This window comes from Mytilus edulis, chromosome 14 (assembly GCF_963676685.1).
Source record: "Mytilus edulis chromosome 14, xbMytEdul2.2, whole genome shotgun sequence".
In the NCBI taxonomy this organism is placed as follows: domain Eukaryota; kingdom Metazoa; phylum Mollusca; class Bivalvia; order Mytilida; family Mytilidae; genus Mytilus; species Mytilus edulis.
The window spans coordinates 25,519,018-25,531,893 of record NC_092357.1 but is presented as its reverse complement, the minus strand read 5'-3'; the positions used below and the strand labels follow the sequence as shown (position 1 = coordinate 25,531,893).

Genomic DNA, 12,876 nt, shown 5'->3' with positions numbered 1-12,876 from the left:
CCAGTGAAGATGTGAAGAGTGGGGCAAAAATAAATTATACAAACCATCAACATTGACCTGTTTGCTAGAAGCATGAATGATCTCTGCATTTAACCAATTACCAATAGTTTCTTTATCTGTACCTAAAAAAACATTATTATTTTGATATTTAATATACCATCAACCTGAATTATAATGCTAGTCAGATTTATATAATAATAGTGTTTAATTATAACCTCTCCAACTTTGTTTCCTCTGTATGATAAGAGAATGAAAAAAAACATGAAAACTGAATAAGCAACAAGTCAGTGCATAATGGCATTTCACAGTTGTCAGATGAATGTAAAATTATTAAGAGAGGATATATGTTAAAGTTGAATAAATAAGTTAACATGATGTCTTTTGATCCAAATAACTCAAAACAGTCTTTTTGCCTGTTCATAAATTGTAAATCAAGCAACCAATAAGACTAATAATCAACCAACTGAGTTGTTCAGATCTTACACCTTTTATTATAATATATTCTATTATCAATATACATTAAATGCAAACAATATAATTCAAAATAAATATGAAATAAAGTTAAACTTCTTACCTTGAAAGGGAGAAAGTAAATCCTTTAAGACTTGTTCACTTGTCTCCAGTAACTTTTTGGATTTTTCTATTTTAGTCACCAATGATGCACCTTAAACATAAATCTTGAAGATAAAAGTAAGAAAGAGGAAATGAATTAGAATGGACTATAGGACTTGGAGGTTGAAGACCTATAGATGTTCTTTTTACATTAGTGGCTAGCTTAGATCTGTGGTATTTTTTTTCAACAAGTGCAAGAAATTGTGTTTTTTCACAGGTGAACTGCATTGATTGAGTAAAAGCCATAGAATTTCTCATATAAGTGAAAGAAATCCTAGATCTTTACTGGCTTGGCAGAGTTAAAGTATTTGTTTTAATATCAGAACAGAGCATGTAGGTTTCACACACTCATAAGTTGAAATGTTGATTACACAGAAGGACATGCACACTAAATTAATAATGCATGCAATATCTATCATTAAATAAGAATGGAAAATGGGAATACGTCAGAGACACAACAACCTGACCAAAACAGTCCATCCATAAGTATTCAATAAAAGAAAAAAGTTATTTCAATATATCAGACATCGTTCATTCAAACTACTATGTATATATTTCATTTGACAATTTCAAATGGGCTAAAAATGCATTGTAAGACTAGGACTAGGACCAGTTCAAGCATGACTGTCTTTCTGGAATGTCTAGCATGGAGAACACACCAAAACAATATCTGAGGTAAGTATGGTTATTTTCAAAGCTTTTAGGAAAAATTCCCTCATGATTTATCTGATGCCAGTTTAAAAAAAATAAAATTTAATGACAATTAAATAAATCTGCATGATTATGACAATTTTAAATTACTTACCCAGTTTCTGTTTCTTTTTCTGCCCATAATATATCAAGGCATCAGTCAGTAAGTCAATCCTGTTTTCGGGGGTCATTTCTTTAGTGATACTTGAAAATTTCCCCAAGTAAGACCATAACCTTTCCATGCCTTCACCATCGGTTAAGCCAATGCCTAGTGTTTTCCTTGGATTAAAAAGAATCTGATGAAATAAAATTATCTTTTATAGAATTTTAGGAATAACATTGTAAACAGTGACACAGTTTCATTTAAGTTTATGATTAAATGGTTGCTAATTAAACATTTGACCATTTTATTTCACAATTTGAAATTTTATAGTGTTCATACATGCATATAATAATGTTCTGAGCTACAAAGGAAAGATTTGACTTCAATATCAACTAGGAATGTTTGAGGTCACATCAACAAGTTTTTTTTATTGACCTTGACAACATGTTATGATATTCAATCAACATAAAGTGTGGTACCTTAAAACTGGGGGAAAAAAACCTAAAACTTTATCGTGTTACCAATGTGTATTACGAATATATATATATTTTTATTGTTTATACAAATCTCACTTCATTTATTTTTTTATTTTCCCAAAGATCTGTAAGATTTCAATAATCCATCCAAATGAAATAACTATCATGCAGTCTATCAAAGGACATAACATAGAAAAAACTTATTTGTTATGATACAAAACCATTTTTAAGATGGGTGATTTTAGTTTTGTAAAAGCATGCTTTAAGCTTGTAAAATCCCTAGAAATTAACTAATAAAGCAAGATTATGATAGCAGGCTTGAACATATATTTTTAACTGCCTAAAATAAAACTGCTTTAAACTGCCATAACTCAAGAAACTGCTATAAAACTGCTTATGAACTGCTGAAATAGGAAGTTCTCTTTGACTTAGGTAGTCTTCATCAATAAAAATAATTGATGTCTGTAAAATAAAAAAGTTTGCATAAATCAAAATACCTGACATGAAAACTTATGCCCGAAGCAGTGGAAAATTGGAATGGATAATGAAATACGATCAAGAACATCAACTTTGTATTTCTGAAATGAGAAAAATGTTTTAAATAAAAAGTCTACATTGTAAATTAAAGTCATCATTGCCATTAAAGGGTAAAAACATATTTTGTTTGATACCTTTATGCAATACATACAATTAAGTAACACATAAGATATAATTTCAACAATATATTTTTTTCAGAAAATATTAAATGTGTCATACATTATAAAGATTATAAGCATGAGAGTGCAAAAAATATTAGCATAACAATCTATCAAAAACACTAACTAATGTAAAAAAGGCATATTATTGATTCTATAAAACAGTTTTTCTTTAGGATTTTTGGTAGTGTGACAGGTTAGTGAAATGTGTCAAGTGTCGAGTCGTATCTTGTCACATTTTATTTTATTTTCAGAACTTAGCAGGTCTATACTATGCCCACGTTAAGGGTTTGGTTTGTTTTTATTGGTTTCTACTTTACTATGTTGTGTAGACATCATTTAAGTAGACAATTGATAAAAAAAATAAAGCAAACAAAGTTTAAATGTCATTTAAATAATACTGCTAATATTAAGATTTAATAAAAGTTCAAATGCATATATAAATATATCCTTTTAAATAATACTGCTAAAATTAAGATTTAATAAAAGTTCAAATGCATATAATATATCCTTTTAAATAATACTGCTAATATTAAGATTTGATAAAAGTTCAAATGCATATAATATATCCTTTTAAATAATACTGCTAAAATTAAGATTTAATAAAAGTTCAAATGCATATAATATATCCTTTTAAATAATACTGCTAAAATTAAGATTTAATAAAAGTTCAAATGCATATAATATATCCTTTTAAATAATACTGCTAATATTAAGATTTAATAAAAGTTCAAATGCATATAATATATCCTTTTAAATAATACTGCTAATATTAAGATTTAATAAAAGTTCAAATGCATATAATATATCCTTTTAAATAATACTGCTAAAATTAAGATTTAATAAAAGTTCAAATGCATATAATATATCCTTTTAAATAATGCTGCTAATATTAAGATTTAATAAAAGTTCAAATGCATATAATATATCCTTTTAAATAATACTGCTAATATTAAGATTTAATAAAAGTTCAAATGCATATAATATATCCTTTTAAATAATACTGCTAATATTAAGATTTAATAAAAGTTCAAATGCATATAATATATCCTTTTAAATAATGCTGCTAATATTAAGATTTAATAAAAGTTCAAATGCATATAATATATCCTTTTAAATAATGCTGCTAATATTAAGATTTAATAAAAGTTCAAATGCATATAATATATCCTTTTAAATAATACTGCTAAAATTAAGATTTAATAAAAGTTCAAATGCATATAATATATCCTTTTAAATAATACTGCTAATATTAAGATTTAATAAAAGTTCAAATGCATATAATATATCCTTTTAAATAATACTGCTAATATTAAGATTTAATAAAAGTTCAAATGCATATAATATATCCTTTTAAATAATACTGCTAATATTAAGATTTAATAAAAGTTCAAATGCATATAATATATCCTTTTAAATAATACTGCTAATATTAAGATTTAATAAAAGTTCAAATGCATATAATATATCCTTTTAAATAATACTGCTAATATTAAGATTTAATAAAAGTTCAAATGCATATAATATATCCTTTTAAATAATACTGCTAATATTAAGATTTAATAAAAGTTCAAATGCATATAATATATCCTTTTAAATAATACTGCTAATATTAAGATTTAATAAAAGTTCAAATGCATACAATATATCCTTTTAAATAATACTGCTAATATTAAGATTTAATAAAAGTTCAAATGCATACAATATATCCTTTTAAATAATACTGCTAATATTAAGATTTAATAAAAGTTCAAATGCATATAATATATCCTTTTAAATAATGCTGCTAATATTAAGATTTAATAAAAGTTCAAATGCATATAATATATCCTTTTAAATAATACTGCTAAAATTAAGATTTAATAAAAGTTCAAATGCATATAATATATCCTTTTAAATAATACTGCTAATATTAAGATTTATTAAAAGTTCAAATGCATATAATATATCCTTTTAAATAATACTGCTAATATTAAGATTTAATAAAAGTTCAAATGCATATAATATATCCTTTTAAATAATACTGCTAATATTAAGATTTAATAAAAGTTCAAATGCATATAATATATCCTTTTAAATAATACTGCTAATATTAAGATTTAATAAAAGTTCAAATGCATATAATATATCCTTTTAAATAATACTGCTAATATTAAGATTTAATAAAAGTTCAAATGCATATAATATATCCTTTTAAATAATACTGCTAATATTAAGATTTAATAAAAGTTCAAATGCATATAATATATCCTTTTAAATAATACTGCTAATATTAAGATTTAATAAAAGTTCAAATGCATATAATATATCCTTTTAAATAATACTGCTAATATTAAGATTTAATAAAAGTTCAAATGCATATAATATATCCTTTTAAATAATACTGCTAATATTAAGATTTAATAAAAGTTCAAATGCATATAATATATCCTTTTAAATAATACTGCTAATATTAAGATTTAATAAAAGTTCAAATGCATATAATATATCCTTTTAAATAATACTGCTAATATTAAGATTTAATAAAAGTTCAAATGCATATAATATATCCTTTTAAATAATACTGCTAATATTAAGATTTAATAAAAGTTCAAATGCATATAATATATCCTTTTAAATAATACTGCTAATATTAAGATTTAATAAAAGTTCAAATGCATATAATATATCCTTTTAAATAATACTGCTAATATTAAGATTTAATAAAAGTTCAAATGCATACAATATATCCTTTTAAATAATACTGCTAATATTAAGATTTAATAAAAGTTCAAATGCATACAATATATCCTTTTAAATAATGCTGCTAAATTTGATTGATAAGACTTCAAATGAAAATAACTCAATAGATGGTAAACAAGTCTGTTTGACGTTTTTATTTTTAAAACTTTAACTTAGAATTCTATATTGGTTTCTAATTATTATTATTTTTTCACAAAGTTTACATCACAAGTTTCTCCATTACTTTAAGTGGTAGATGATCTGTATTTGTCTTAACTATAACTACCTTTCACCGTGTTTTAGACTGCAGAACAGCTGTGGACATTCATGGCGACAAATAGACCCAAACACAGCTGTTTCAGACAGTTTTTTGTTCTTTATTTTGGATCTCAACTGATTTCCAGCTTGAAATTCATTACATTCCTGAAGCAAAGATTGCAAAAGTATATATATATGCTATATGTGCAGATTCTCTACAATAAAAAACTACAAAATTGTTTCTTGTATATATCAAATTCAAAATAATTTATAGTACAATCTGGAATAAACCTAATCTGGGGTTATACTGTTTTCTCTTGTGGTTCCATCCCTCTATAGTTTATTTTTCAACCTGATAAAAAAAATGGGGCATCACAATTGAAATTTTTAGAATGCTGTCCTTGATTAACCATTAATTATTTATTTTTTATGCTTCCCTCCTCTTCCATGATTTAGCACTTACCACATCTTCTTTTTTGTTATCAGTAGTATATTCTGACATGAAGTTGTCCACAGAATCTTGATTAACAAAAAAGTGTCCTTCATGATTTGGTGGTTTCCAATTATTTCCTGATGAGCCTTTCCTTACAAGCTGAAAGTCGGCATCAAATGAAACAATAGGTTGAGTAACCTACCAATAAAAATGTATGAGTAAATATAAGATAATATTTTAATTATAAATTGTGGATGTATGTTATAAGTTCTTTCAGCACATAAATTTAAATTATTATTGGTTTAAAACATTTATAAAGCTGTATATATATATATATATATAGATTGCCTAACAATGTAATTTTAACACACTATTTAATATGTAAATATAAGAATGTTTAAAATATTTACAAAATGATGAAAATAAACGCAATATTTCGCTAGACCAACTAGCTTTATCAAGCGTGCATCTATCCAGGTGAAATCGGATGTAGATGATAAGAAACTTTTGCAGCTCAATGTATATGTTGAACTTAGCTGCCTTGAAAATAAGAAAAATGTTTAAGAAAATTTTGCAGCTCAATGTCTATGTTGAATTTGGATTGAGCTGCCTTAAAAATAAAAAAATAAATAAATTTTTGCAGCTCCATGTATATGTTGCTCTTGGATTTAGCTATCTAACAGATCTGTAACTGATGGAGCTGCAAAAATTTATTTATTTTTTTATTTTTAAGGCAGCTCAATCCAAATTCAACATAGACATTAGGCTGCAAAATTTTCTTAAACATTTTTCTTATTTTCAAGGCAGCTAAGTTCAACATATACATTGAGCTGCAAAAGTTTCTTATCATCTACATCCGATTTCACCTGGATAGATGCACGCTTGATAAAGCTAGTTGGTCTAGCGAAATATTGCGTTTATTTTCATCATTTTGTAAATATTTTAAACATTCTTATATTTACATATTAAATAGTGTGTTAAAATTACATTGTTAGGCAATCTATAATTTTATTTGTGTAATTGAATTAATATCTGTACTGATTAATCCACACTCCCATAGATTTGTATGTCATGTGCTGCTATTTATAGGCACTTATATATATATATATATATATATATACAACTCGTCTAAACATCAACCCAACAATGTTAGATCTGTAAATTTGCTTTCGCAAATTTTTGGTTCTTCCCTCGCCGGGATTCGAACCCATGCTACTGTGATATCGTGACACCAAATCGCCTGCACTGCAGCCGTCCCGCTAGACCACACGACCACCTGGGCTCTCAAAAAAAGAGCTTTCGCTGGCCGTGTGTTACCTTTCCACGTCAGTTTTAATCTAGCGGCGTACTGCAGTACATGATATATAAGGCATGGAGATGTTATTGTTACAGATCAGCTAAATTATCTATAGTAAAGGATCCTACAAATTAATGTAAGATACAGTCACAGAAAATAATTATATTTATAAGTACGTCTGAGTCAGTGACAACCCTACAACAGATGTATCCATCGGATCGCCATCAATGATGGTGATACATGGCTGTGTACATAATGTAAATACAACTCGTCTAAACATCAACCCAACAATGTTAGATCTGTAAATTTGCTTTCGCATATTTTTGTTCTTCCCTAGCCGGGATTCGAACTAAGTACGTCTGAACAAGTGACAACTCTACGATAAACTTTTCCATTGGATCACCAGTGAAGGTGATACATGGCTGAAAACACATACTATATATATAATTACTTTAAATAACAGCCCAACAATGTAAGATATGAAAATTTGCTTTTGCAAATTTTTGTTATTCCCTCGGCGGGATTCAAACTCATGCTACTGTGATATTGTGGCACCAAATCGCCTTGCATTATATACTGCCCATTAAACCTCTTGACCACCTAGGCTCGACGAAAATCAGGCTTTCGGTGACCCGGTAGTAACTTTCCTCGTCAGTTTAATTTAAAGGTGTAACATAATATATATATATATGTATGATGTATAAAACAGTAAAACTTTATAGAAGCTTTCACAATTTATAACATTTTCCTTTGAACTGCATGAAAACAGACCAATTTGAATGGAGACTAGAATAAATTTAGCATTGACATTTATCTTTCCTCAATATCACTACATTGTAACGATAATCAAAAATATCATCACCTATCATTAATAGAATACTGAAAAATAACATGTCAACAATATTTTATTGGGGCCTTAGTAATTCCCTAAGAAATTGGCAGTAATTTTTCGATTATGCTCACCTGCAAGATATGTAAGAAGTACTACCAAGGTTTTCTGCATATAGATTTCATAAAACAAATAAGATGAAAATATGTCTTTTGGCAAGTGAGTGCAGAAAACAAGCTAAAAACCTTCCTGTTTTTACAAACACCTGATAGTTTACCATATCTTTATAAAGAAAATTAGATAAAATATTTATCACATGAAAAGCTGGCTGAGAAGTTCTCAACTTTTGATAATGTTGGGTCAAACATTATGAAGTGGGGGATAAGTTCAGGTGAAATAGTTTTTTTTTACCATGTCACAAAGCCTAAATATGAAAAAAAAAATCAGCTGAGCAGGTTGATATAGAAATAAGGAAGTACAATAAGGATTATTATCAGGAAGACATAAATTGAAACCACTGTAAAATAACGATAATAGTATATTTTCACAGTAATTAAAAAAAAAATACCTTATCAGCATATTAATGAAAAATCTTACATTATAGCAAGCAGGACATTCAGTGCCATCATCAAGTTTTTCACAAAGGTGCTTTGGATGTTCTTTTTTGTACAAGAGATGTCTAAACTCTTGAATTGTTTCCTTCATCAGGATCTTGTACAGGTCTTGCCTCTGTAATCATTCATATACAATAGTTAATTCAAATTTGAAGAAATGAGCCACATTATAAATATATTTTTTTCAAAGGTGCTAGTTAGTCTTTATCCATTCTTGAACTTCAAACATTGTAAAATGAAGTGATGAAATTGTTGTTGAACTGTCTTGTACTATACTAGAAAACTGAATAGTTAAAATACAATATGTATCAAAGAAATGGAACTTAATGCAAAACTTAACTAAAATTAGTAAAGCAAGAAATGTAGGTCAAAGTGACTCAAGTGATTCTGAACTGTATCGTACTATACAAGGAGCTTGTAGTGTATAGATATCATTGAATAATACTAATTGTTTCAGAGAAATGGAGCTAAACGCAAAACTAATTCGATATAAATGGACATATCTACAGTGACAGCTGTAAATCTGTGGGACCAATCCACATTCATGGCAGGCCATAATTGACTGGAGTTTAATTAAATTATGAAAACCAATGAAAGGGTGTAACATTACATTTGTGTAAAATTAAAATATCTTTAAACTAAATGTTCTTGTAAGATGGAATAATAGCAAACCTCTTTAGTTGCATAAAAAGCATTGTGTTTTGAATGTCTAGCCGTCAAAACAGCACAGAAGCTTTTTACTAAGACATGGCTCTCTAAAAGAAGTCCATTCAAGAGCATCAAAAGTTGAACATGAAATGCTAGTCTAGGGTGTTTTGGTGATGCTGGCCATAGGTTAAACCGTAGCAATGTTATAGGTTCCTGCTCACAACTGCAAAACTGAACATGTCTTAAATGTTGTCTGTCTAAAAATGAAAGTGCATGAATTATTAGAAATGTGTGGATTATATTTATGTTTCTGTAGTTGAGATGATTTAAAAATGAATTTTAGGGGAGTACTTAAAATTTTCATTTTCCATATCTTAATCGGAGTAATCATATAAATATTTCTAATGTAAGAAGTTTCTAAAATGAATATTTTTTAAAGGATTCTCCAACATTTCTTACATGATAAAGTAATGTTAAACACAATTTTGACCTTATCCTATTTTTCAATAATTCTCTAGATAGGGCTGGATAATCACCAAGATAAAGGTCAGTATCAGAAATATGGCCAATATTCCTTTTATGGTCACTAATAATTTAGAAATTATATTAAAAAAATATGAAAATAATGAAAAATGATTGGTTTTTGTTTACTTGAAAAATGATCTACCAAACTCTTTCAGCCTAAGGAACATATATAAGCATGATTTGTTTAATTAATGAATGGAAGGTTTTTTTCATTCATGTATACAGGCTGTGCCAAGCATTTTCTCTTTTGTGCCAAATCAGAAATATATAGTACATGTATCATTATGACACTATTATTGTTCCTATACTACAATCTTAATCACTGTATAAAGCTATTTTTTTCAATTATTTTCAGATATAACAAATATTTTAAATTAAATTGGTTTTTAATAATCCTTTGAGGAGCTCAAATGAAAAATGAAAAAAAAAGTTACTTATGGTGTCCTGTTAACATATCTGATTTGTTGAAATAAATCAGAAATAAGGATTACACTGATATACTTTCAGTGCATGAATGTTATTTTGGCTGCTCATGTAGAATGAATGCATTATAATGGTTTTTTTAAGGATTTTGACTGGCTATAAACCCCTTGCATGGTCAGTATCCATATTTGTAAAGAGTACACTTACCTTTGTCATCTACAATCACCAACTCTTTTTGGTAGTTGCTCTCACATGCATGGTCAGTTCTTTTCCACACTTTGCTGTTTAAAGGGCATTCAATAAATGTTCCATGCTACAAATATTAAGTAGTTTACACATATTTTAAACTAATAGGTGAAAATCAACAATTCACGAATTTCATATAAAATAATGTAATGGCACCAGGGTGCACAAGCCGAGTTGTGGTAATCATCAAGAAACCATATTGTTTCAGATATAGATATAATTGTTACCTTGACCTTTGACACAATGACAACCAATTGCTAACGCCAGTAGTCGCCAGTAGTTGCCATCACCAAATCAATACTGGAGTTCAACTTTGTTGCAACTCAACTAAAAAATGACAAATTTCAACAAAAATTGATAAGCAACAGTAATAATATCTAAACAGACAATGACACGGACACAAGAGGACCAATGGTGATCCCTATATGTGGCAGTTGACATAAAAATGATACATTTATTTATTATTTTTTAAAAACGATAAATAAAGCACTTTCCAAATGTGCTATTTCACTAGGCAATGGGCATTCAAACAATCTAGCTGCTGGCCATACAGAAATAAAAAAATTGTAGCATGTGATCAATATATTTCTTAAACCTTGCATGTACAATTTTTCATAGTGCGACATACAAAGAGTAATGTTTAAGTTGCCTTACTGGTGATATTATTAATTAGAAGTCCCCAGTCAAGATAATGGCTGATATGATGGTTATGTAAAGAACAAATTGAATATTAAATAAGATGATCATGATTTGGTTTTATTAATACATAAAACATTTCTATTTCATTTGCAAATCAAGATGCAATTTTTATAAAGTTGATAGGTATTTTTAAGTGATTAAAGGTTTCCTTTATTATTGACAGGTATTTATAGCAAGCATTGATCAGCAGAATCCATCACCTGGGACATTCCAATTATTAACATTTCTGGTTAATCATTTCTAAAAAATGAAAATAAAGTAAGGCCAAAACATAATCTTGAGGACACCAGAATCAATTCATAAATTTTTATGAAGGTTACAATATTATTATAACTTTTTATCTTAATAAAGGTTTTAGTTTAAATACTTTGCATCAAAAATAATATTTTTTAGAAATAAAAATAATCAAGTGTTTCAACAAAGGCTTTACATAAATTGGACACTGGACTATGATGTAGTTGAAGTACACTATATTAATACTAACCATCCACTTCTCAATTGTATGTAGATGTGGAAAGGAATGACTTTTTGTCATACAGGACTGACATGTTGTTATCCACAATGCACAGTCAAGACATCTGTACAAATCTATAGATTCCACACCACAAAAATTACATATGGAATTACACAGTTCTTCATGAGAGACATAGACCTCCAATAACTGACTTCTAAACCCTTCCCAGTTTTCAAGGCGCTTGGATTTAGCTTTTGAATATGCTGAAGGAAAAAAATAGGTAAATTGTATATATTGTTTTACACCAAACCAAATTTCAGGAGTATATAAATTATGTCACTTGTATAAAACCTACCTGAATATAATTAAAAAAGAATATTGACTGTTAATTATTTAAACATTGGTATAATACTATTACCTTTGATATACAATAAAATATAAAAAAAGATGTGGTGTAATTGCTAATGAGACAACTCTTCACAAGAGCCCAAATGACAGTAACAAAACTTGGTCAGCACCTCATAAGGATCATTCAAGCCATGTTTGTTTTCATTCCATTAAGTCATTCTCTTAAAGAAGACATTTGTATGTATTTCCCATAGGGTACTATGTTAAACTAAATCCCCCACTGGCAGCCATCTTGGATGATAGATTGGCTACAAAGTAACAACACTTGGTCAGAACCTCATAAGAATCATTCATGCCTTGTTTGGTTTCATTCCATTCAGTTTTTCTCCTGAAGAAGACATCTGTATGTAATTTCCCATAGATTCCTATGTTAAACTAAGTCCCCCACTGGCAGCCATCTTTGATAATGAATCGGCTACAAAGTAACAATACTTGGTAAGCACCTCATAAGGATCATTCAAGCCATGTTTGGTTTCATTCCATCCAGTGGTTCTCCAAAAGAAAACATTTGTATGTATTTCCCTAATGGTATGTCCTATGAAGTAGAGCTTTTAGGTCAGGTGAACTAAAAAAGATATGAATTATAATTTTTGTTCAAATTTTTAGAAATTCAGCATTCAAATCTGTTTGTTTTTTTTTTTAATATAAATGAGTTACCTGTTACTTCCTCTTCAATGTCAACAGTTGATGAACTTGAACAAGGAGGATTTGAATTGGGGTCATTTCCTGAATGTATGGAAGCAAA

General features: G+C 27.9%; 1 protein-coding gene across 1 annotated transcript; it reads right to left on the bottom strand.

Annotated features, from left to right (window-relative positions):
* Positions 1-1,427: 1,427 nt before the first annotated feature.
* LOC139504077 (uncharacterized) lies at positions 1,428-12,425 on the bottom strand. Its single transcript, XM_071294137.1, has 9 exons — positions 12,353-12,425; positions 11,754-11,986; positions 10,532-10,637; positions 9,401-9,633; positions 8,712-8,843; positions 6,019-6,186; positions 5,513-5,720; positions 2,379-2,491; positions 1,428-1,598 (listed from the first exon to the last, which is right to left on the bottom strand). The coding sequence occupies exons 1-7, from the start codon at positions 12,423-12,425 to the stop codon at positions 5,580-5,582; spliced, it is 1,086 nt and encodes a 361-aa protein (XP_071150238.1). The 3' UTR covers positions 1,428-1,598; positions 2,379-2,491; positions 5,513-5,579.
* Positions 12,426-12,876: the final 451 nt, after the last annotated feature.

Bases quoted from the DNA above. Each gene is read 5' to 3' on its own strand.
- LOC139504077 (XM_071294137.1), bottom strand. From the start codon at position 12,425: ATGAATGATTCTTATGAGGTTCTGACCAAGTGTTGTTACTTTGTAGCC. The intron at 8,844-9,400 runs GTTTGCTATTAT...GAATGATTACAG, and splicing joins CTTTTTATGCAACTAAAGAG to AGGCAAGACCTGTACAAGAT. The intron at 6,187-8,711 runs GTAAGATTTTTC...TTTTATTGGTAG, and splicing joins AATGTCCTGCTTGCTATAAT to GTTACTCAACCTATTGTTTC.